At 39.7% G+C, this 27079-nt stretch overlaps 1 protein-coding gene across 1 annotated transcript in view; it reads right to left on the bottom strand.

Annotated features, from left to right (window-relative positions):
- The window catches only part of LOC117333916 (ras-specific guanine nucleotide-releasing factor 1-like), an 85884-nt gene that overhangs the window by 30754 nt on the left and 28051 nt on the right, over positions 1-27079 (bottom strand). Inside the window, exon 10 of the mRNA XM_033893332.1 lies at positions 6226-6398. Within this exon, the coding sequence (XP_033749223.1) occupies positions 6226-6398 (173 nt within the window). The remainder of the gene's footprint in view (positions 1-6225; positions 6399-27079) is intronic.

Below are 27079 nucleotides of genomic sequence, written 5' to 3'. Positions count from 1 at the left end.
ACATACACAATGTGTGATGGTTGAGACCAGTATAACTACAGTCTACCCCCCAGTTACTGTGGACAGACATACACAATGTGTGATGGTGGAGACCAGTATAACTACAGTCTACCCCCCAGTTACTGTGGACAGACATACACAATGTGTGATGGTGGAGACCAGTATAACTACCCCCCCAGTTACTGTGGACAGACATACACAATGTGTGATGGTGGAGACCAGTATAACTACAGTCTACCCCCCAGTTACTGTAGACAGACTACATAATGTGTGATGGTGGAGCCTGTGGACCAGTGTACACTCCATGATGATAACTATCTCAGCTACTGTTGATCAGATTCTACATTCAAGCCTTGCTCGCCCTGTAAAATCTATAATGCTCCTGTAGACAATGGTATATATAGATCCATAGCAGCTATTTTCAGAAGCAACCATGTCACACTTGCTTGACCAACATAGGCAGATTTATCCACAGAAATTGATCCTCCTCTGAGGTTGGGGGAGGAACAGACATACAGAAATTTATTGTTAATTGAAATTTAATTATGTTTGTTTACTATAGAGGAACACAGTATTGGTGAAGATTCCCTGTTTATAGTCTATCAGTGTCCCTACAGCGGGCTACGATTCAACAGTAGGTACATCGTATTGATCTGCATAGAATCCTGTCTAAATCAGACCTATAGCTAAGTGACTTCTTAATGCATTTCTATGTGAAATGAACCTGTGTAATCTGGAAGTCTGTGTGAAAGAATTCTTCATTTAAGTCTCGAGCCTGTCTATTAGAAATAGAAATATTGGTGTTTTGATTACACAGGTTCCTCTATAGCATAATGTTTAGTGGCATTACGAAGTGTTCAGAATTAACAAACACATGTTATCCCTTACAATAATGTCAATTGATGGCTATCAATAACAAGCCTTCAATTTCAGGAAATTCATAAAAAAAATCTCATCATCACCTTTCTACTGAATCTCATTCTATTGCAAATTAGTGATGGCTGAATTTCTGGATAAAATCAATACACCCAGAACAGATTAGGTCTATATGAAAAGTGAGCCCCCATCATTAGCCAATGGAATGGCATTTAATTTACAGACCAGGAAGAGAACAAAATAACAGTGATTGGTCAAAAATGTGATCACTTGAGAAGAGCAAGCATCGTGATTGGTTACTGAATTCTTACACACATCGTGATTGGTTGTTGTATTCTAACACACATTGTGATTGGTGGGATGGTTATCTAAATGGCAGACGTAGCCTCTTACCTGTCTATCTTTAGGCAAAATCTGTGAATCAAATTTAGACAAGGATAGTTGTTGTCATCATTTCATTCTTACTTCATACTACTATTTAAAGGTATCTCATTAACTATCATATAACATCCATATCCACAAGAGACCAGGGTTCTAAAACAGTCTCTCCATCTCAATCAAAAGTCTTCACACACAATCATCAATCTAGACTTAATTTGACTGTTCCCCTTCTGAAATACTTTTTGCTAAAAGTCAGCATTTATACAAGTCATCACTTCGATTTACATACACATAATATCTAAATGCCTTTACAGGTAAAATTAGGTAAGTATATTAATTACATCAATACAAAACACATGTAGATGCCACACAAAAGGATTTATAGTTGAAGGGAAATCAAATTAATGAATTTGATTCTTATTAATTAGCAACATTTAGAAAAAATACTTTCATGAAAAGTAAAAATGAATAAATGAACATTATTTTGACAGAAAATCTGTACAAATTTGTGCAGCAGTACAAAACTTGTTATAGGGTATATAAATATACAAGATATATATACAAACATCAAAGAGAATAAAGAAAAAGAAATTGTTATCAATGTCTTTGTAGCCCTAACTTAGGGCATTAGCTCCTGTCTTGTGGATAAAACATTACATTCATTATCAATCTATGAATCTATTTATAGAATTAGGACAGGATAAAATCTATTTATAGTACCAAGACATGATGAATTTATTTACAGTATTCAAGACATGATCAATCTATTTATAGTATTCAAGACATAATGAATCTATTTATAGCATTTAAGCCATGATCAATCTATTTATAACATTTAAGACCTGATCAATCTACTTTTAGCATGCTAGATCTGATCAATCTATTTATAGTTTTGTAGATATACATGTATGTTCATTATCTAATTACACTATGTTATGAGCATGACTCATATATCCTTATGAGTAGATTTCTTATAGACTATATTACAGATTTATAGAATACAACATGTCAAGATGTCTCCCCATAACTTATAACATGGTAATATCCCTAACTGATGTCATATCTACCTCTCCTTCTAACTTCTGTAAATACTAACCTCTCCTCTTAACCTCCCCTACATAGTTACCTCCCCTCCCTGACTCCCTACATATCAAACTCTGCTCTACCTTCCGAAATGTTGATATCCTCTACTTACTTCCCTACATAAATACCTCCCCTACATAGTTACCTCCCCTACATAGTTACCTCCCCTTCTAACTTCTGTACATACTAACCTCTCCTCTTAACCTTTCCTACATAATTATCTCCTCTACATAGTTACCTCCCCTACATAGTTACCTCCCCTACATAATTATCTCCCCTACATAATTATCTCCCCTACATAATTACCTCCCCTACATAGTTACCTCCCCTTCTAACTTCTGTACATACTAACCTCTCCTCTTAACTTCATCGCTTCCCTACATAATTACCTCCCCTCCTGACTTCCCTACATAATTACCTCCCCTCTTGACTTCCTACATAATTACCTCCCCTCATCGCTTCCCTACATAATTACCTCCCCTCCTGACTTCCTACATAATTACCTCCCCTCCTGACTTCCTACATAATTACCTCCCCTCCTGACTTCCCTACATAATTACCTCCCCTCTTGACTTCCCTACATAATTACCTTCCCCTCATCGACTTCCTACATAATTACCTCCCCTCATCGACTTCCTACATAATTACCTCCCCTCCTGACTTCCTACATAATTACCTCCCCTCCTGACTTCCTACATAATAACCTCCGCTCATCGCTTCCCTACATAATTACTTCCCCTCCGGACTTCCTACATAATTACCTCCCCTCCTGACTTCCCAACATAATTACCTCCCCTCCTGACTTCCCTACATAATTACCTCCCCTCCTGACTTCCCTACATAATTACCTCCCCTCCTGACTTCTTACATAATTACCTCCCCTCCTGACTTCCTACATAATTACCTCCCCTCCTGACTTCCCTACATAATTACCTCCCCTCCTGACTTCCCTACATAGTTACCTCCCCTCCTGACTTCCTACATAATTACCTCCCCTCCTGACTTCCCTACATAATTACCTCCCCTCCTGACTTCCCTACATAATTACCTCCCCTCCTGACTTCCTACATAATTACCTCCCCTCCTGACTTCCCTACATAATTACCTCCCCTCCTGACTTCCCTACATAGTGACCTCCCCTCCTGACTTCCTACATAATTACCTCCCCTCCTGACTTCCTACATAATTACCTCCCCTCCTGACTTCCCTACATAATTACCTCCCCTCCTGACTTCCTTACATAATTACCTCCCCTCCTGACTTCCCTACATAATTACCTCCCCTCCTGACTTCCCTACATAATTACCTCCCCTTATCGCTTCCCTACATAATTACCTCCCCTCCTGACTTCTTACATAATTACCTCCCCTCCTGACTTCCCTACATAATTACCTCCCCTCCTGACTTCCTACATAATTACCTCCCCTCCTGATTTCCCTACATAATTACCTCCCCTCCTGACTTCCCTACATAATTACCTCCCCTCCTGACTTCCTACATAATTACCTCCCCTCATCGCTTCCCTACATAATTACCTCCCCTCCTGACTTCCTACATAATTACCTCCCCTCCTGACTTCCTACATAATTACCTCCCCTCCTGACTTCCCTACATAATTACCTCCCCTCCTGACTTCCCTATATAATAACCTCCCCTCCTGACTTCCCTACATAATTACCTCACCTCCTGACTTCCCTACATAATTACCTCCCCTCCTGACTTCCCTACATAATTACCTCCCCTCCTGACTTCCCTACATAATTACCTCCCCTCCTAACTTCCTACATAATTACCTCCCCTCCTGACTTCCTACATAATTACCTCCCCTCCTGACTTCCCTACATAATTACCTCCCCTCCTGACTTCCCTACATAATTACCTCCCCTCCTGACTTCCCCACATAATTACCTCACCTCCTAACTTCCCTACATAATTACCTCCCCTCCTGATTCCCCACATAATTACCTCACCTCCTAACTTCCATACATCGTGACCTCCCCTCCTAACTTCCATACATCGTGACCTCCCCTCTTAACTTCCATACATCGTGACCTCCCCTGCTAACTTCCATACATCGTGACCTCCCCTCCTAACTTCCATACATCGTGACCTCCCCTCCTAACTTCCATACATCGTGACCTCCCCTCCTAACTTCCATACATCGTGACCTCCCCTCCTAACTTCCATACATCGTGACCTCCCCTCCTAACTTCCATGAATAGTTACCTCCCCTCCTAACTTCCATACATCATTACCTCCCCTCCTAACTTCCATACATCGTTACCTCCCCTCCTAACTTCCATGAATAGTTACCTCCCCTCCTAACTTCCATACATCGTGACCTCCCCTCCTAACTTCCATACATCGTGACCTCCCCTCCTAACTTCCATACATCGTGACCTCCCCTCCTAACTTCCATACATCGTTACCTCCCCTCCTAACTTCCATGAATAGTTACCTCCCCTCCTAACTTCCATACATCATGACCTCCCCTCCTAACTTCCATACATCGTGACCTCCCCTCCTAACTTCCATACATCGTGACCTCCCCTCCTAACTTCCATACATCGTTACCTCCCCTCCTAACTTCCATGAATAGTTACCTCCCCTCCTAACTTCCATACATCATTACCTCCCCTCCTAACTTCCATACATCATTACCTCCCCTCCTAACTTCCATAACATTCCAACTTCATACATCGTGACCTCCCCTCCTAACTTCCATACATCATTACCTCCCCTCCTAACTTCCATACATCATGACCTCCCCTCCTAACTTCCATACATCGTGACCTCCCCTCCTAACTTCCATACATCGTGACCTCCCCTGCTAACTTCCATACATCGTGACCTCCCCTCCTACCTTCTATGAATAGTTACCTCCCCTCCTAACTTCTATGAATACTTACCTCCCCTCCTAAATTCCCTAAATCCTGACCTTGTTACCTTCCCTTTTAACTTTGCCACATAGATACCTCCCTATATAGCAATGTAATCTCCTTTCCTTTCCTAGCTTCACTGCATAGTTACCTCCCTTCCTAGCTTCACTACAAAGTTACCTCCCCTTCACTACTCCCTACAAAGGTACCACCCTCCCAAACTTTCCTTCGTGACTACCTACCTCTTTTCCTAGATTCCCTTTATATCTACCTCTCTCCTTACCTCTGTACCTAGTTTACCTCCCATCCTAAATCTCTCTCCCCCCCCCCCCCCCCCCCCCCCCCCCCCTCTCTATTTATTCCTTTTCCTGATCTTTCCCCCCTTTGAGTAATAAGATGTAAACTGCTAAGCCTCCATTAACAGCATATACAGTATTGCATAATTTTCGTGCGGAATATTTTTCCAAACCAAATTTAGGCTGCACTCTCTATTTTCTATGACTGATCAATGAAGCTACATTTGTATTTCTGTGGGGTGATAAACAAGGCCAGACAGATGCTGTAACATATAGGTTTGAGAAACCTATTATAATCCTAGTATTATATTGGTACACACTCCCTACACACCTGTAATTGTGTGTACATGCCTAGTAATACATTTAACTCACATGGACTTGAATACATAAGCAGATCTACAGTAGAAAACTGGTAGCAACTTCAACATCCAAATATATGAGTATGGTTTCAAAATGTATTGATTTCTACATCCTACTGGCAAATTTGACCCAAAATTTGTAAGTATAATATGTGGCAGTCATGCTGTCGATAAGAAAAAGGAATGTCACCCTCAATATAATGACAGTGCCATTGATAACATATAACAACATTGGCAAGAGACATAAATCTGCATTAAAATTACTGGCAGGCCTCAGGCCTGTACATGATTGCTTAGTCCGACTAGCTCAAACTTATCAGGGATAAACATGTACACAAAATAACATCTTACTTTGGCAAGGTGCAGTCTTCCGTTGGAGGACCGTGTGGTTAGTAACATATGATTGGTGAAGAGAAATACTTGGCGCACAACCTCTTTTTTGGACTCCTTGAATGAAGAGCTGAAGGAGCCGAGGCGACCGCGTCCAAATTTCCCTTTTTCGTTGAAGACTTGCAGTAATGCCCCTGGAATGACAGTAACACAGAGTTCAGAGATTCATGTGAATATTAAATCTAGTCCAATAATGATGTACCAAAACATAATACACGATGGCTGCTTTAAGCAGATAAATCTCCACTGAGCATGTGCAACAAAAGAGAACAGGGTGCTGCCATCTGTTGTCAAAACTGAGCACTATTGTATTGACCCAGTGGATCCCCCCTCCCCTCATTCACATAATTACTATGAGGATGCCTAGCCTGACAGCACACACTCAGTCCCCATGTGCTTCTCACAAGAAACACATTCTGTCAATATGTAGGATGCTGAGCCGCCAGCATACACACATGTCACACAGCCGCAGTTGACAGCTCTATCTTGTGTGTATGCCAATACTGTTGAGGATTTTTTTTGTCAATATCTACATGCAAAATCAAAGCTGGCAGTTTTAAGTTCATTCATTACATGACAAAGTCATTTATATGGGCGATGTTCTCCATTGATTTTATATCACATGGCACACATTGCTTAGGCTCACAGGGGGAAGTGAGTACCAAGGGCTAACACACTGCTTATGTGGTAAAACACAGCACACCAATGTACCTAACTCTGACTATCAACCTGTTAGGGGGAGCTAGCTTTGTGTGTTACAACAGCAGCCCTAGCTCACAGAACCAGCTCCACTAACAGGCAGGACTGATGAGTCTGACAGGAGACACACATTGTAATAAGAACAAATATCATAACAGCGAACAGGAGCACGAAGGGATTATGCATCAACCATAACTGAAATACAGCAAACATTACTATTTGCTATTACAGGAAACATCACTGTTCATTATTACAGGAAACATCACTTTTCACTATTACAGGAAACATCACTGTCCACCATTACAGGAAACATCACTGTCCATCATTACAGGAAACATCACTGTCCACCATTACAGGAAACATCACTGTCCACCATTACAGGAAACATCACTGTCCACCATTACAGGAAACATCGCTGTCCACTAATACAGCAAACATCATTGTCCACCATTACAGCAAACATCGCTATTCACTGTTACAGGAAACATCACTGTCCACCATTACAGGAAACAGCACTGTCCACTATTACAACAAACATCACTGTCCACCATTACAGGAAACATCACTCTTTACTATTACAGAAAACATCACTGTCCACCATTACAGGAATTATCACTCTCCACCATTACAGGAAACATCAATGTCCACCATTACAGGAAACATCACTGTCCACTATTACAAAAAACATCACTATCCAACATTACAGCAAACATCACTGTCCACCATTACAGCAAACATCACTGTCTGCCATTACAGGAAACATCACTTTCCACCATTACAGGAAACATCACTGTCCACCATTACAGGAAACATCAATGTCCACCATTACAGGACACATCACTGTCCACCATTACAACAAACATCACTGTCCACCATTACAGGAAACATCACTGTCCACTATAACAAAAAACATCACTGTCCACCATTACAGCAAACATCACTGTCCACCATTACAGCAAACATCACTGTCTGCCATTACAGGAAACATCACTTTCCATCATTACAGGAAACATCACTGTCCACCATTACAGGAAATATCACTGTCCACCATTACAGGAAACATCACTGTCCACCATTACAGGAAATATCACTGTCCACCATTACAGGAAACATCACTGTCCACCATTACAGGAAACATCACTGTCCACCATTACAGGAAACATCACTGTCCACCATTACAGGAAACATCACTGTCCACCATTACAGGAAACATCACTGTCCACCATTACAGGAAACATCACTGTCCACCATTACAGGAAACATCACTGTCCACCATTACAGGAAACATCTCTGTCCATCATTACAGGACACATCAATGTCCATCATTACAGGAAACATCACTGTCCACCATTACAGGAAACATCACTGTCCACCATTACAGGAAACATCACTGTCCACCATTACAGGAAACATCACTGTCCACCATTACAGGAAATATCACTGTCCACCATTACAGGAAATATCACTGTTCACCATTACAGGAAACATCACTGTCCACCAATACAGGAAACATCACTGTCCACCATTACAGGAAACATCACTGTCCACCATTACAGGAAACATCACTGTCCATCATTACAGGAAACATCACTGTCCACCATTACAGGAAACATCACTCTTCACTATTACAGCAAACATAACTGTCCACCATTACAGGAAACATCACTGTCCACCATTACAGGAAACATCACTGTCCACCATTACAGGAAATATCACTGTCCATCATTACAGGAAACATCACTGTCGACCATTACAGGAAACATCACTGTCCACTATTACAACAAACATCACTGTCCATCATTACAGGAAACATCACTGTCGACCATTACAGGAAACATCACTGTCGACCATTACAGGAAACATCACTGTCCACTATTACAGGAAACATCACTGTCCACCATTACAGCAAACATCACTGTCCGCCATTACAGAAAACATCACTGTCCACCATTACAGAAAACATCACTGTCCGCCATTACAGAAAACATCACTGTCCACCATTACAGAAAACATCACTGTCCACCATTACAGAAAACATTGCTATTCACTGTTACAGGAAACATCACTGTCCACCATTACAGCAAACATCACTGTCCACCATTACAGGAAACATCACTGTCCACCATTACAGGAAACATCACTGTCCACCATTTCAGTAAACATCACTGTCCACCATTACAGGAAACATCACTGTCCACCATTACAGAAAACATCACTGTCCATCATTACAACAAACATCACTGTCTATCATTACAGGAAACATCACTGTCCACCATTACAGGACACATCACTGTCCATCATTACAGGAAACATCACTGTCCATCATTACAGGAAACATCACTGTCCACCATTACAGGAAACATCACTGTCCACCATTACAGGAAACATCACTGTCCACCATTACAGGAAACATCGCTGTCCACTAATACAGCAAACATCATTGTCCACCATTACAGCAAACATCGCTATTCACTGTTACAGGAAACATCACTGTCCACCATTACAGGAAACAGCACTGTCCACTATTACAGAAAACATCACTGTCCACCATTACAGGAAACATCACTCTTTACTTTTACAGAAAACATCACTGTCCACCATTACAGGAATTATCACTCTCCACCATTACAGGAAACATCAATGTCCACCATTACAGGACACATCACTGTCCACCATTTCAACAAACATCACTGTCCACCATTACAGGAAACATCACTGTCCACTATTACAAAAAACATCACTGTCCACCATTACAGCAAACATCACTGTCCACCATTACAGCAAACATCACTGTCTGCCATTACAGGAAACATCACTTTCCATCATTACAGGAAACATCACTGTCCACCATTACAGGAAATATCACTGTCCACCATTACAGGAAACATCACTGTCCACCATTACAGGAAATATCACTGTCCACCATTACAGGAAACATCACTGTCCACCATTACAGGAAACATCACTGTCCACCATTACAGGAAACATCACTGTCCACCATTACAGGAAACATCACTGTCCACCATTACAGGAAACATCACTGTCCACCATTACAGGAAACATCACTGTCCACCATTACAGGAAACATCACTGTCCACCATTACAGGAAACATCTCTGTCCACCATTACAGGACACATCAATGTCCACCATTACAGGAAACATCACTGTCCACCATTACAGGAAACATCACTGTCCACCATTACAGGAAACATCACTGTCCACCATTACAGGAAACATCACTGTCCACCATTACAGGAAACATCACTGTCCACCATTACAGGAAACATCACTGTCCACCATTACAGGAAACATCACTGTCCACCATTACAGGAAACATCTCTGTCCACCATTACAGGACACATCAATGTCCATCATTACAGGAAACATCACTGTCCACCATTACAGGAAACATCACTGTCCGCCATTACAGGAAACATCACTGTCCACCATTACAGGAAACATCACTGTCCACCATTACAGGAAATATCACTGTCCACCATTACAGGAAATATCACTGTCCACCATTACAGGAAACATCACTGTTCACCATTACAGGAAACATCACTGTCCACCATTACAGGAAACATCACTGTCCACCATTACAGGAAACATCACTGTCCACCATTACAGGAAACATCACTGTCCACCATTACAGGAAACATCACTGTCCACCATTACAGGAAACATCACTCTTCACTATTACAGCAAACATAACTGTCCACCATTACAGGAAACATCACTGTCCACCATTACAGGAAACATCACTGTCCACCATTACAGGAAACATCACTGTCCACTATTACAGCAAACATCACTGTCCACCATTACAGGAAATATCACTGTCCATCATTACAGGAAACATCACTGTCGACCATTACAGGAAACATCACTGTCCACTATTACAGCAAACATCACTGTCCATCATTACAGGAAACATCACTGTCGACCATTACAGGAAACATCACTGTCCACCATTACAGTAAACATCACTGTCCACCATTACAGGAAACATCTCTGTCCATCATTACAGGACACATCACTGTCCACCATTACAGCAAACATCACTGTCCGCCATTACAGAAAACATCACTGTCCACCATTACAGAAAACATCACTGTCCGCCATTACAGAAAACATCACTGTCCACCATTACAGAAAACATCACTGTCCACCATTACAGGAAACATCTCTGTCCATCATTACAGGACACATCACTGTCCACCATTACAGCAAGCATCACTGTCCGCCATTACAGAAAACATCACTGTCCACCATTACAGAAAACATCACTGTCCGCCATTACAGAAAACATCACTGTCCACCATTACAGAAAACATCACTGTCCACCATTACAGAAAACATCACTGTCCACTATTACAGCAAACATCACTGTCCACCATTACAGAAAACATCACTGTCCACTATTAGAGCAAACAGCACTGTCCAGCATTACCAGATACATCCATTATTACAGGAAACTGCGATGTCCACATTACAGGAAACAGCCATGACTGCTATTACAGCAAACTTATCTGTCCATCATTGCAGCAAACATTATCTCCACAACCTGAACTTTAAATTTGATATAATTTTGTATTTGATACTCTATCTGATATAGTTATACCCTCCTGTCCAGAAGTTTACTTTACTATAAGTGACTTTAAAACACTATGGCACCATTATAGAGTTATCACATGAGTCAAATTCTGCTGTAAATTAAATACTGTACCTAAAACAATTATGAACATCAATGATCTGCTACCAAGAACTGCATACTTGCATGGTAGAGGGGCATGGCATTGAAATGATAAAACACAGGATATTAAACTTAAAGGGTTTTAAGCATTGATTTTTAAACAAAGCTTTGTCAATGAATTATTGAAATACCTCAGGATCAGGCATGCTGTCACTACACCAGTACTATATAATGGAACCTGACCGTATCACTACAGTACTTCAAACAAAATCAGACTACACAGCTCTAACATGGGGAAAGTATCTCGCATCAATAAAGTCACATTTGTTGCCTAGTTCCAGTAAAGGGGACAGGGTCCCATATAACTGGGCTGGGATCTGTTACCTAGTTCTAGTAAGGGGACAGGATATCATATAACTGGGCTGGGATCTGTTACCTAGTTCTAGTAAGGGGACAGGAGATCATATAACTGGCCTGGGATCTGTAACCTAGTTCTAGTAAGGGGACAGGGTCCCATATAACTGGGCTGGGATCTGTTACCTAGTTCTAGTAAGGGGACAGGGTCCCATATAACTAGAATGAGATCTGTTACCTAGTTCCAGTAAGGGGACAGGGTCCCATATAACTAGAATGAGATCTGTTACCTAGTTCCAGTAAGGGGACAGGGTCCCATATAACTGGCCTGGGATCTGTTACCTAGTTCTAGTAATGGGACAGGGTCCCATATAACTAGAATGAGATCTGTTACCTAGTTCCAGTAAGGGGACAGGGTCCCATATAACTGGAGTGAGATCTATTACTTAGTTCTAGTAAGGGGACAGGGTCCCATATAACTGGGCTGAGATCTGTTACCTAGTTCTAGTAAGGGGACAGGGTCCCATATAACTGGAGTGAGATCTATTACTTAGTTCTAGTAAGGGGACAGGGTCCCATATAACTGGGCTGGGATCTGTTACCTAGTTCTAGTAAGGGGACAGGGTCCCATATAACTGGAGTGAGATCTGTTACCTAGTTCCAGTAAGGGGACAGGGTCCCATATAACTGGGCTGGGATCTGTTACCTAGGTCTAGTAAGGGGACAGGGTCCCATATAACTGGAGTGAGATCTGTTACCTAGTTCTAGTAAGGGGACAGAGTCCCAAATAACTGGGCTGGGATCTGTTACCTAGTTTTAGTAAGGGGACAGGGTCCCATATAACTGGGCTGGGATCTGTTACCTAGGTCTAGTAAGGGGACAGGGTCCCATATAACTGGAGTGAGATCTGTTACCTAGTTCTAGTAAGGGGACAGGGTCCCATAAAACTGGAGTGAGATCTGTTACCTAGTTCTAGTAAGGGGACAGGGTCCCATATAACTAGAATGAGATCTGTTACCTAGTTCCAGTAAGGGGACAGGGTCCCATATAACTGGGCTGGGATCTGTTACCTAGTTCTAGTAAGGGGACAGGGTCCCATATAACTGGGCTGGGATCTGTTACCTAGGTCTAGTAAGGGGACAGGGTCCCATATAACTGGAGTGAGATCTGTTACCTAGTTCTAGTAATGGGACAGGGTCCCATATAACTAGAATGAGATCTGTTACCTAGTTCCAGTAAGGGGACAGGGTCCCATATAACTGGAGTTAGATCTGTTACCTAGTTCTAGTAAGGGGACAGGGTCCAATATAACTGGAGTGAGATCTGTTACCTAGTTCTAGTAGGGGACAGGGTCCCATATAACTGGGCTGGGATCTGTTACCTAGTTCTAGTAAGGGGACAGGGTCCCATATAACTGGGCTGGGAACTGTTACCTAGTTCCAGTAAGGGGACAGGGTCCCATATAACTGGAGTAAGATCTGTTACCTAGTTCTAGTAAAGGGACAGGGTCCCATATAACTAGAATGAGATCTGTTACCTGGTTCCAGTAAGGGGACAGGGTCCCATATAACTGGCCTGGGATCTGTTACCTAGTTCTAGTAAGGGGACATGGTCCCATATAACTGGGCTGGGATCTGTTACCTAGTTCTAGTAAGGGGACAGGGTCCCATATAACTGGGCTGGGATCTGTTACCTAGTTCTAGTAAGGGGACAGGGTCCCATATAACTGGGCTGGGATCTGTTACCTAGTTCCAGTATGGTAATTGTAATGATATTCAGTGATCTTTAAGGTGATGAAATTACTGTTAATAATGAATGCCTCTGTAGGATATTGATGGTATAAATCTGACAGGTAAATCTGTCCTCAGTAATTATTCCATCAGTTAAATTCCTGACATGATATGCCTGAACGCTGTCAATAACATGGTATGCCTGAGTGATGTTTACGTGTGGTATTTACAATTCAATAATGTCGCCCTACACAAAAGGTCACGGAGATTTGTGTTATTGTCTTTCACCATCATCCTACAGGCGTGCTGGACCGGTCGATACCTCGTCAATACCTTTAACTGTCCATTGTAGGCATGTGCCCAGGTCATGTGCTATCAATTAATTCATATGCTCTTTAAGTTAGCTCTAACACAAGCGAGTCTCTCTCAGAGGTATAGTAAATCAATTCTTTACTACAAACAGCGGAGATTTTATCTGACTTAAACATATCATCCGACATGAATTTTTCAAAATATAAACTATTGAAACATCAGAAAATTCGTTTTTCATATCAGATATCAATGACATTTAAATAGTAATGTAATATAATTACTATTTGTACTAGGAAATGTATAGTCTTTAAATCCTTCTATGTAGTGGTTTATATTAGTATTAGGGAATGTATAGTCTATATTAGTACTAGGGAATGTATAGTCTATATTAGTACTAGGGAATGTATAGTCTATATTAGTACTAGGGAATGTATAGTCTATATTAGTACTAGGGAATGTATAGTCAATAATAATTAGTACTAGGATATGTATAGTCTATATTAGTACTAGGGAATGTATAGTCAATAATAATTAGTACTAGGATATGTATAGTCTATATTAGTACTAGGATATGTATAGACTATATTAGTACTAGGGAATGTATAGTCAATAATAATTAGTACTAGGATATGTATAGTCTATATTAGTACTAGGATATGTATAGTCTATATTAGTACTAGGGAATGTATAGTCTATATTAGTACTAGGATATGTATAGTCTATATTAGTACTAGGGAATGTATAGTCTATAATAATTAGTACTAGGATATGTATAGTCTATATTAGTACTAGGGAATGTATAGTCTATATTAGTACTAGGATATGTATAGTCTATATTAGTACTAGGATATGTATAGTCTATATTAGTACTAGGATATGTATAGTCTATATTAGTACTAGGATATGTATAGTATATATTAGTACTAGGGAATGTTTAGTCTATATTAGTACTAGGATATGTATAGTCTATATTAGTACTAGGGAATGTATAGTCTATATTAGTACTAGGGAATGTATAGTCTATATTAGTACTAGGATATGTATAGTCTATATTAGTACTAGGATATGTATAGACTATATTAGTACTAGGGAATGTATAGTCTATATTAGTACTAGGATATGTATAGTCTATATTAGTACTAGGGAATGTATAGTCTATATTAGTACTAGGGAATGTATAGTCTATATTAGTATTAGGATATGTAAAGTTTATATTAGTACTAGGGAATGTATAGTCTATATTAGTACTAGGGAATGTATAGTCTATATTAGTACTAGGGAATGTATAGTCTATATTAGTACTAGGGAATGTATAGTCTATATTAGTACTAGGATATGTATAGTCTATATTAGTACTAGGGAATGTATAGTCTATATTAGTACTAGGGAATGTATAGTCTATATTAGTATTAGGATATGTAAAGTTTATATTAGTACTAGGGAATGTATAGTCTATATTAGTACTAGGGAATGTATAGTCTATATTAGTACTAGGGAATGTATAGTCTATATTAGTACTAGGGAATGTATAGTCTATATTAGTACTAGGATATGTATAGTCTATATTAGTACTAGGATATGTATAGTTTATATTAGTACTAGGGAATGTATAGTCTATATTAGTACTAGGATATGTATAGTCTATATTAGTACTAGGGAATGTATAGTCTATATTAGTACTAGGGAATGTATAGTCTATATTAGTATTAGGATATGTAAAGTTTATATTAGTACTAGGGAATGTATAGTCTATATTAGTACTAGGGAATGTATAGTCTATATTAGTACTAGGGAATGTATAGTCTATATTAGTACTAGGATATGTATAGTCTATATTAGTACTAGGATATGTATAGTCTATATTAGTACTAGGGAATGTATAGTCTATATTAGTACTAGGATATGTATAGTCTATATTAGTACTAGGATATGTATAGTCTATATTAGTACTAGGGAATGTATAGTCTATATTAGTACTAGGATATGTATAGTCTATATTAGTACTAGGAATGTATAGTTATTAGTACTAGGGAATTTTATAGTCTAATTAGTCTAGGATATGTTATCTAATTAGTACTAGGGTGATAGTTAAGTATAGTCTATATTAGTACTAGGAATGTATAGTCATTGTACTAATTAGTTATATAGAATATGTAAAGTTATTAGTACTAGGAATGTGTAATTGTACAAGGGCTTATAGCTTATTTACAGAATAATCTATATTTATAAAATAGTCTTATTATACATAAAAATATCTAAGATCAATAGACTAGGCCTTATACATAGCTTTAGGGTTCTAATATATAGTAGTAATATGTATAGTCTATATTAGTACTAGGAATGTATAGTCTATATTAGTACTAGGATATATATAGTCTATATTAGTACTAGGAGAATTACCATCTGTATTGGTTAAAGAAAATGTACCATCTTGATTTTTAACATCAAGGTTTATGTGTCTGTTAATTTATCAAACTTCGGCCTATACCATACTTAGGTTTACCCTACCACAATAATCATATGTACATGTTTCTTATTATAGCATTACAAAGATGCAGACCCCCTAAAATCAATAGAAATCTAGGCTGAACAACACTTTACTCCTGCAAATGTTAAGAAATCACCTACACATAGTCATCAAGAATGTAACCCTCACTACACATAACATCAAGGTGTTACCCTCACCTACACATAACATCAAGGTGTACCCTCACCTACACATAACATCAAGGTGTCACCCTCACCTACACATAACATCAAGGTGTTACCCTCACCTACACATAACATCAAGGTGTTACCCTCACCTACACATAACATCAAGGTGTTACCCTCACCTACACATAACATCAAGGTGTTACCCTCACCTACACATAACATCAAGGTGTTACCCTCACCTACACATAACATCAAGGTGTTACCCTCACCTACACATAACATCAAGGTGTTACCCCCCACCTACACATAACATCAAGGTGTTACCCTCACCTACACATAACATCAAGGTGTAACCCTCACCTACACATAACATCAAGGTGTTACCCTCACCTACACATAACATCAAGGTGTTACCCTCACCTACACATAACATCAAGGTGTTACCCTCACCTACACATAACATCAAGGTGTTCACCCTCACCTACACATAACATCAAGGTGTTACCCTCACCTACACATAACATCAAGGTGTAACCCTCACCTACACATAACATCAAGGTGTAACCCTCACCTACACATAACATCAAGGTGTTACCCTCACCTACACATAACATCAAGGTGTTACCCTCACCTACACATAACATCAAGGTGTTACCCTCACCTACACATAACATCAAGGTGTTACCCTCACCTACACATAACATCAAGGTGTTACCCTCACCTACACATAACATCAAGGTGTTACCCTCACCTACACATAACATCAAGGTGTTACCCTCACCTACACATAACATCAAGGTGTTACCCTCACCTACACATAACATCAAGGTGTTACCCTCACCTACACATAACATCAAGGTGTTACCCTCACCTACACATAACATCAAGGTGTTACCCTCACCTACACATAACATCAAGGTGTCACCCTCACCTACACATAACATCAAGGTGTTACCCTCACCTACACATAACATCAAGGTGTTACCCTCACCTACACATAACATCAAGGTGTTACCCTCACCTACACATAACATCAAGGTGTTACCCTCACCTACACATAACATCAAGGTGTCACCCTCACCTACACATAACATCAAGGTGTTACCCTCACCTACACATAACATCAAGGTGTCACCCTCACCTACACATAACATCAAGGTGTTACCCTCACCTACACATAACATCAAGGTGTTACCCTCACCTACACATAACATCAAGGTGTCACCCTCACCTACACATAACATCAAGGTGTCACCCTCACCTACACATAACATTGAAGTGTTACCCTCACCTACACATAACATTGAAGTGTAACCCTCACCTACACATAACATCAAGGTGTTACCCTCACCTACACATAACATCAAGGTATCACCCTCACCTACACATAACATCAAGGTGTTACCCTCACCTACACATAACATCAAGGTGTTACCCTCACCTACACATAACATCAAGGTGTTACCCTCACCTACACATAACATCAAGGTGTTACCCTCACCTACACATAACATCAAGGTGTTACCCTCACCTACACATAACATCAAGGTGTTACCCTCACCTACACATAACATCAAGGTGTCACCCTCACCTACACATAACATCAAGGTGTTACCCTCACCTACACATAACATCAAGGTGTTACCCTCACCTACACATAACATCAAGGTGTTACCCTCACCTACACATAACATCAAGGTGTACCCTCACCTACACATAACATCAAGGTGTTACCCTCACCTACACATAACATCAAGGTGTTACCCTCACCTACACATAACATCAAGGTGTTACCCTCACCTACACATAACATCAAGGTGTTACCCTCACCTACACATAACATCAAGGTGTTACCCTCACCTACACATAACATCAAGGTGTTACCCTCACCTACACATAACATCAAGGTGTTACCCTCACCTACACATAACATCAAGGTATCACCCTCACCTACACATAACATCAAGGTGTTACCCTCACCTACACATAACATCAAGGTGTTACCCTCACCTACACATAACATCAAGGTGTTACCCTCACCTACACATAACATCAAGGTGTTACCCTGACAGCTACACATAACATCAAGGTGTTACCCTCACCTACACATAACATCAAGGTGTTACCCTCACCTACACATAACATAAAGTGTAACCCTCACCTACACATGACATCAAGGTGTTACCCTCACCTACACATAACATAAAGGTATCACCCTCACCTACACATAACATCAAGGTGTTACCCTCACCTACACATAACATCAAGGTGTTACCTCACCTACACATAACATCAAGGTGTTACCTCACCTACACATAACATCAAGGCATCACCCTCACCTACACATAACATCAAGGTGTTACCCTCACCTACACATAACATCAAGGTGTCACCATCACCTACACATAACATCAAGGTGTTACCCTCACCTACACATAACATCAAGGTGTTACCTCACCTACACATAACATCAAGGTGTTACCCTCACCTACACAAACATCAAGGTGTAACCCTCACCTACACATAACATCAAGGTGTAACCCTCACCTACACATAACATCAAGGTGTCACCCTCACTTACACATAACATCAAGGTGTTACCTCACCTACACATAACATCAAGGTGTCACCCTCACCTACACATAACATCAAGGTGTCACCCTCACCTACACATAACATCAAGGTGTTACCCTCACCTACACATAACATCAAGGTGTTACCCTCACCTACACATAACATCAAGGTGTTACCTCACCTACACATAACATCAAGGTGTCACCCTCACCTACACATAACATCAAGGTGTTACCCTCACCTACACATAACATCAAGGTGTTACCTCACCTACACATAACATCAAGGTGTTACCCTCACCTACACATAACATCAAGGTGTTACCTCACCTACACATAACATCAAGGTGTAACCCTGACACTTACACATAATATCAAGGTGTTACCCTCACCTACACATAACATTGAAGTGTTACCCTCACCTACACATAACATCAAGGTATATTTACATTTACACTGCAGCCCCACTATATAATTTTACCAAGCTCAATTGAAGGTTACGAGTCTATTACATCAGAACCTTTTTATGATGTCAATATTATTGTGACATCACAATTGTCACTTCAATGATAAGAAAGATGGCTGCTGAAAAGGCTGTGACATCTTTGATGATAATAATTTGTTCATTCATTGTAGGAGCAAAATTCCTGGGTATAGTCTTGTTGTCAAATGTAAATATAAGCATTGAACTGCTTTCGGTTGGCAGTTATGGGCTGATGAATGCTAACTGGATAAAGGCAAATTCAACAACAAGCACTAGCGTGCTTCATTAAATATGCCTTTGTCCATTTGGCATTCATCAGCCCATAACTTCCAACTGAAAGCAGTTCAATGCCTAAGTAACCCTCACCTATAAATAGCATCAAGCTGTAACCCTCACAATTTTGATTATCCAAAAAGAAATAGGAGTAACCAATTTCATTTTCCAAAATGCAAAATGGCAATCTTTCAGCCATTTTGCTTTACCAATTCAGGTCTTAAAATTACAGAGGAAGAACTTAAAGCCAAGGGGAACATTCATATCAAGATAGAGGACTATCCCTCCAGTACTTCTCAAGAAATAGTGATAACAAACTTTAAATGTCAAAATCCAAGATGGCTGCCAGTTGGCCATTTTGTTTTCTGATCAGCTCTTAGATGAACAGGCACGTTTACTAAGTGATGGGACAGAACCTTCACATCAAGTTGGAAAAATATCCTTCCAGTACTTAAATAATGGTAGCAATTAAACTTTCAACTGTAAGTGTCAGTTTTTGGCCATTTTGTTTTCCTGTCGTCAATCAAAATTGAATGAATACAACTAGGAACAGACGAGGACCTAAAGAATTATCATAAAGTTTGAGAAATATCCAGTAATTTCTCGTAACAGCAATTAAACTTGTTTTGGACTGACCACAGACAAAGGTGATATGAACAGCCCTCCATCTGATGCTAATAATGGGCCAAAAAAGTGCCCAAATTTCCAGATAAACACCTGAATATTTTAGTTTTATTTTCACAAGAGTTTATGAAATGAATCAGCCAAGTGTCAAAGCATAGAAATGGTCAACAACCATCCAATGTATAGTGTGGGGAGGGACAGAACATGGATACAGAGGAAGCTGACACAGATATCTAACTCAATAGGTAATCAATTTGCTGTGAAAGGAAAATGCCAATTTCTCCCAACACCATTGGTCAAGCTCTACATTTGAATAGTGAAACTGGCTGCTATGGTGATACATATATACCAGTTCATTTATGTATCTGTCACTACAGAGTCTGTATCCCCAACAATAGGATCGAACCTCCTCTTTCAGAGGTGAATTTAGCCCCCAGAGTCATGTACATAAGTTACCTGTACAAACTGGAGTTTAAACAGGCACCCCTCCTGACCTACAACTACTGTCCCTGCAAACTCTATACTGTGTAGTGATTTCCCTCAGCTGACCCCTGGAAATCCATGCAAGGAGAATTGGATCTAAGGGAAATAGATTGGTATTGGTTCTGTATTGATTTCTGGCCTCAGTATTGTCCAGGGCCTGTGATTGAGCTGTCAGCTTAATGCCAGTCAGATGTCCAGGCCTAGTGTCAACCATCAGGTAATGATCACACAAAAACTGACTTGTATCTCTGTACACCCTAGTAGGTACATGTATCCAACCTGGATACACAATAGCTAAACTGTCACCCTGGATACACAATAGTTAAACTGTCACCCTGGATACACAATAGCTAAACTGTCACCCTGGATACACAATAGTTAAACGCCTACTGTGGATACATAATAGCTAAACTGCTACCCTGGATACACAATAGATAAACTGTCACCCTGGATACATAATAGCTAAACTACTACCCTGGATACATAATAGCTAAACTACTACCCTGGATACACAATAGCTAAACTACTACCCTGGATACACAATAGCTAAACTGTCACCCTGGATATACAATAGCTAAACTGTCACCCTGGATACACAATAGCTAAATTACTACATAGGATACACAATAGCTAAACTGCTACCCTGGATACACAATAGCTAAACTGTCACCCTGGATACACAATAGCTAAATTACTACATAGGATACACAATAGCTAAACTGCTACCCTGGATACACAATAGCTAAACTGTCACCCTGGATACACAATAGCTAAATTACTACATAGGATACACAATAGCTAACCTGCTACCCTGGATATACAATAGCTAAATTACTACCCTGGATACACAATAGCTAAACTACTACCCTGGATACACAATAGCTAAACTGTCACCCTGGATACATAATAGCTAAACTACTACCCTAGATACACAATAGTTAAACTACTACCCTGGATACACAATAGCTAAACTACTACCCTGGATACACAATAGCTAAACTGTCACCCTGGATACACAATAGCTAGACTACTACCCTGGATACACAATAGCTAAACTACTACCCTGGATACACAATAGCTAAACTGTCACCCTGGATACACAATAGCTAGACTACTACCCTGGATACACAATAGCTAAACCGTCACCCTGGATACACCATAGCTAAACTACTACATAGGATACACAATAGCTAAACTGCTACCCTGGATACACAATAGCTAAACTACTACACTGGATACACAATAGCTAAACTATCACCATGGATATACACTAGCTAAACTACCATCCTGGATACACAATAGCTAAACTGTCATCCTGGATACACAATAGCTAAACTATCTCTATGGATATACAATAGCTAAGCTACCACCCTGGATACACAATAGCTAAACTGTCATCCTGGTTACACAATAGCTAAACTGTCACCTTAGATACACAATAGCTAAACTTTCATCCTGGATACACAATAGATAAACTGCTACCCTGGATACACAAAAGCTAAACTGTCACCCTGGATACACAATTGCTAGACTGTCACCATGGATACACATTAGTTAAACTGACACCCTGGATACACAATAGTTAAACTGTCACCCTGGATATACAATAGCTAAAATGTCACCCTGGATACACAATAGCTAAACTGTCACCCTGGATATACAATAGCTAAACTGTCACCCTGGATACACAATAGCTAAACGCCTACCGTGGATACATAATAGCTCAACTACTACCCTGGATACGCAATAGCTAAACTATCATCCTGGATACACAATAGCTAAACTGTCATCCTGGTTACACAATAGCTAAACTACCACCCTGGATACACAAAAGCTAGACTGTCACCCGGGATACACAATAGCTAAACTGTCATCCTGGTTACACAATAGCTAAACTGACAACTGTCATCCTGGTTACAGAATAGCTAAACTGTCACCTTAGATACACAAAAGCTAAACTTTCATCCTGGATACACAATAGATAAACTGCTACCCTGGATACACAATAGATAAACTGCTACCCTGGATACACAAAAGCTAAACTGTCACCCTGGATACACCATAGCTAAACTACTACATAGGATACACAATAGCTAAACTGCTACCCTGGATATACAATAGCTAAATTACTACCCTGGATACACAATAGCTAAACTACTACCCTGGATACACAATAGCTAAACTGTCACCCTGGATACATAATAGCTAAACTACTACCCTAGATACACAATAGCTAAACTACTACCCTGGGTACACAATAGCTAAACTGTCACCCTGGATACACCATAGCTAAACTGTCATCCTGGTTACAGAATAGCTAAACTGTCACCTTAGATACACAAAAGCTAAACTTTCATCCTGGATACACAATAGATAAACTGCTACCCTGGATACACAAAAGCTAAACTGTCACCCTGGATACACAATGGCTAAACTGTCACCCTGGATACACAATTGCTAGACTGTCACCCTGGATACACATTAGTTAAACTGTCATCCTGGATACACAATAGCTAAACTGTCACCTTAGATACACAAAAGCTAAACTATCATCCTGGATATACAATAGCTAAACTGTCACCCTGGATACATAATAGCTAAACTACTACCCTAGATACACAATAGCTAAACTACTACCCTAGGTACGCAATAGTTAAACTATTACCCTGGATACACAATAGCTAAACTGTCACCCTGGATACACAATAGCTAAACTGTCACCCTGGATACACAATAGTTAAACTGTCACCCTGGATACACAATAGCTAAACTGTCACCCTGGATACACAATAGCTAAACTGTCACCCTGGATACACAATAGCTAAACTGTCACCCTGGATACACAATAGCTAAACTGTCACCCTGGATACACAATAGTTAAACGCCTACTGTGGATACATAATAGCTAAACTGCTACCCTGGATACGCAATAGCTAAACTGTCACCCTGGATACACAATAACTAAACTACTACCCTGGATACACAATAGCTAAACTGTCATCCTGGATACACAATAACTAAACTGTCACCCTGGATACACAATAGCTTAACTGCTACATTTGATACACAATAGCTAAACTGCTACCCTTGATAAACAATAGCTAAACTACCACCCTGGATACACAATAGCTAAACTACTACCCTGGATACACAAAACCTAAACTATCAACCTGGATACACAATAGCTAACCTATCACCCTGGATACAGAATAGTTAAACTGTCACCCTGGATACACAATAGCCAAATTGTTACCCTTGATAAACAATAGCTAAACTGCTACCCTTGATAAACAATAGCTAAATTACTACCCTGGATACACAAAACCTAAACTATCAACCTGGATACACAATAGCTAACCTATCACCCTGGATACACAATAGTTAAACTGTCACCCTGGATACACAATAGCTAAACTACTATCCAGGATACACAATAGCTAAACAAATACATTGCACTAATGTCAGTTAAAAATTCATAATCAAATACAATGTTATCTGAAAGATATAGGCATCAGGCTTTTGGATTAGCAGTTCTTTCCATAATTTGGAAGAGCACCAAAATACCCCAAAAGTAAGCTAGCACAGAACTAAATACAGTGTTAATGAATTGTTTCAATAGATTATATAAATAATAAAAAAAATAATATAAATATAAAGCTTTGTTAACATCTTGTACAAGTTCATCAAACAGCACAGGATTTCTATATACCGCCGGTAACTTTTATCTTGATGCCACTATGAACGAGGGAGCAAATGTTTTGGATAATGGAGGAAAATCCACAAGGGAAAAACAGTGTGCCATTGGTGGAAACAACTAACACAAAATCATCATTCCTCGTTGATTGTGTTTTTAACCATATTCTGGACACAAACGGTCTTAGATATTGCCTGATCACTCATTAGAACAGTATGAGTATTACGGAATAACCACCACTGAGGCACCCAGTAATCAAAATACACACTTGTAACAGGTAAAGAAAATGCAACAACTAGACCATGGACTCGAACCCAGGACCTCCAATCTCTAGACGGACGATATAACCATTTGACCTAACTTGCCACCAGCACTCAGCCCAGTCCAGTTCCACTACATTCCTTCCTCCTTCGACAAAGTCTTTGACCCAGAAGACACACACAACACCTTACACAACCTTTGTGGGTATTTTTTGTCGCCAAATGTAACAGGAGAGGAAAAATTTCAAGACCAGACTGGGACCCAGGACTTTCATACTATAGACAGACGCTTTAACCATTTGAACTATTTAGCCACAGGAGCTCAGCACAGACCAGTTCTGCTACACAATCAACATATGTCACAGTTAATCAACCTTGAGATTAAGTTATTAACACAAAGATTTTGATAACAAACGGAATGTCATATATTACAACCAACAAGAGGACATCATTGTGAATGTTTATAAATGAAGGAATTAAATGCTCGTGTAACCCTGGTAAATACTAGCCGCAATATACCGCTCGTCTAGAGAGATCTTCACTTTAGCTCGATCGGTTGAGCGTAAGACTAGTAAGCCAGAGGTCCCAGGTTCGATCCCTAGCAGAGGCAGTGATTTAAATTTAATTAATCTTGCGCTCTGTTACACTCGCAATCAAGCTTCCTCCTAAATGTTAATCAGTCTTTTGCAGCTGAGGATCGGGCTAATTTGCAGTCAAATATGGTATTACAACATTGATTTTGAGAGATTTATTCTAAAACTACACTTTTTCTCTCAATGATAGAGTAAAAACCATGTACTTATTTGAACTTACACAATATTATTTTCTCAATTTTATCAAGTTATTGATATTCATGCAGTGTTAGATTTCTCGGAAAACAGGTTGATTGGGCCCGTTTTTTCGTAATTCATGACCGACATATAAAGGAATATACATATTGTATGGCTGAGTTTTTTAAGGAAATTTTTAATTATATTTAGAAATTTTTTTTGCATTGTTGATTTCAGTCAATTAGTCTTAATTAATGCAAAATACTTGAAAAAAGAGCAGCGCCTCTATAAATAGCTTTGTATACATTAAAAAGCTTAATTGATTTTAACAGTATAAACCATGCATTATTAATATATTTTAGTGAAAATTAAGTAATGAACTATGATTGAAAAAAACTGTGGGATATCCAGTAATATCTAATATACACCTATAAATAAACAACACCAGGAGATGACTCACCCCAAGACTTGACCACCTACTACAGTGTCCAGTATTGATTCTTCACTGGTCAAGCCTGGGACTCTTAGTTGATTACACATGTATACCCTCATATATATCCACATATGTTATGAATAATTTATTACTAGTTTACTTTCACAGTCGTTCAACATCATATATGTGTAAGTATTGCATATATACAGTCCAACCTTATTAACCAAATCAACACTAATTTTGCACTAATAATATATCTGGCTATATATCTATAGTCTCATACAGCTGTCTCTATATCTACTATCCACTGTCCCACTATCCCACCACCACTAATCTGGCTGTCCCTATCATCCAGTCACCACTAATCTGGCTGTCCCTATCATCCAGTCACCACTAATCTGGCTGTCCCTATCATCCAGTCACCACTAATATGGCTGTTCAACCATCCGGTCACAACTAATCTGGTTGTCCAACTATCAAACCACCACTAATCTGATTGTCCCACTATCCAACCACCACTAATCTGGTTGTCCCACTAGCCAAGCACCACTAATCTGGTTGTCCCACCATCAAGTCACCACTAATCTGGTTGTCCCACTATCCAACCACCACTAATCTGGTTATCCCACCATCCAGTCACCACTAATCTGGTTATCCCACCATCCAGTCACCACTAATCTGGTTGTCCCTCTATCCAGTCACCACTAATCTGGTTGTCCCACCATCAAGTCACCACTAAGCTGGTTGTCCCACCATCCAGCCACCACTAAGCTG

The sequence above is a fragment of the Pecten maximus genome, chromosome 9 (genome assembly GCF_902652985.1).
Source record: "Pecten maximus chromosome 9, xPecMax1.1, whole genome shotgun sequence".
In the NCBI taxonomy this organism is placed as follows: domain Eukaryota; kingdom Metazoa; phylum Mollusca; class Bivalvia; order Pectinida; family Pectinidae; genus Pecten; species Pecten maximus.
Note: the sequence above shows the minus strand (reverse complement) of the source record. Positions and strands in the feature narration are given on the sequence as shown.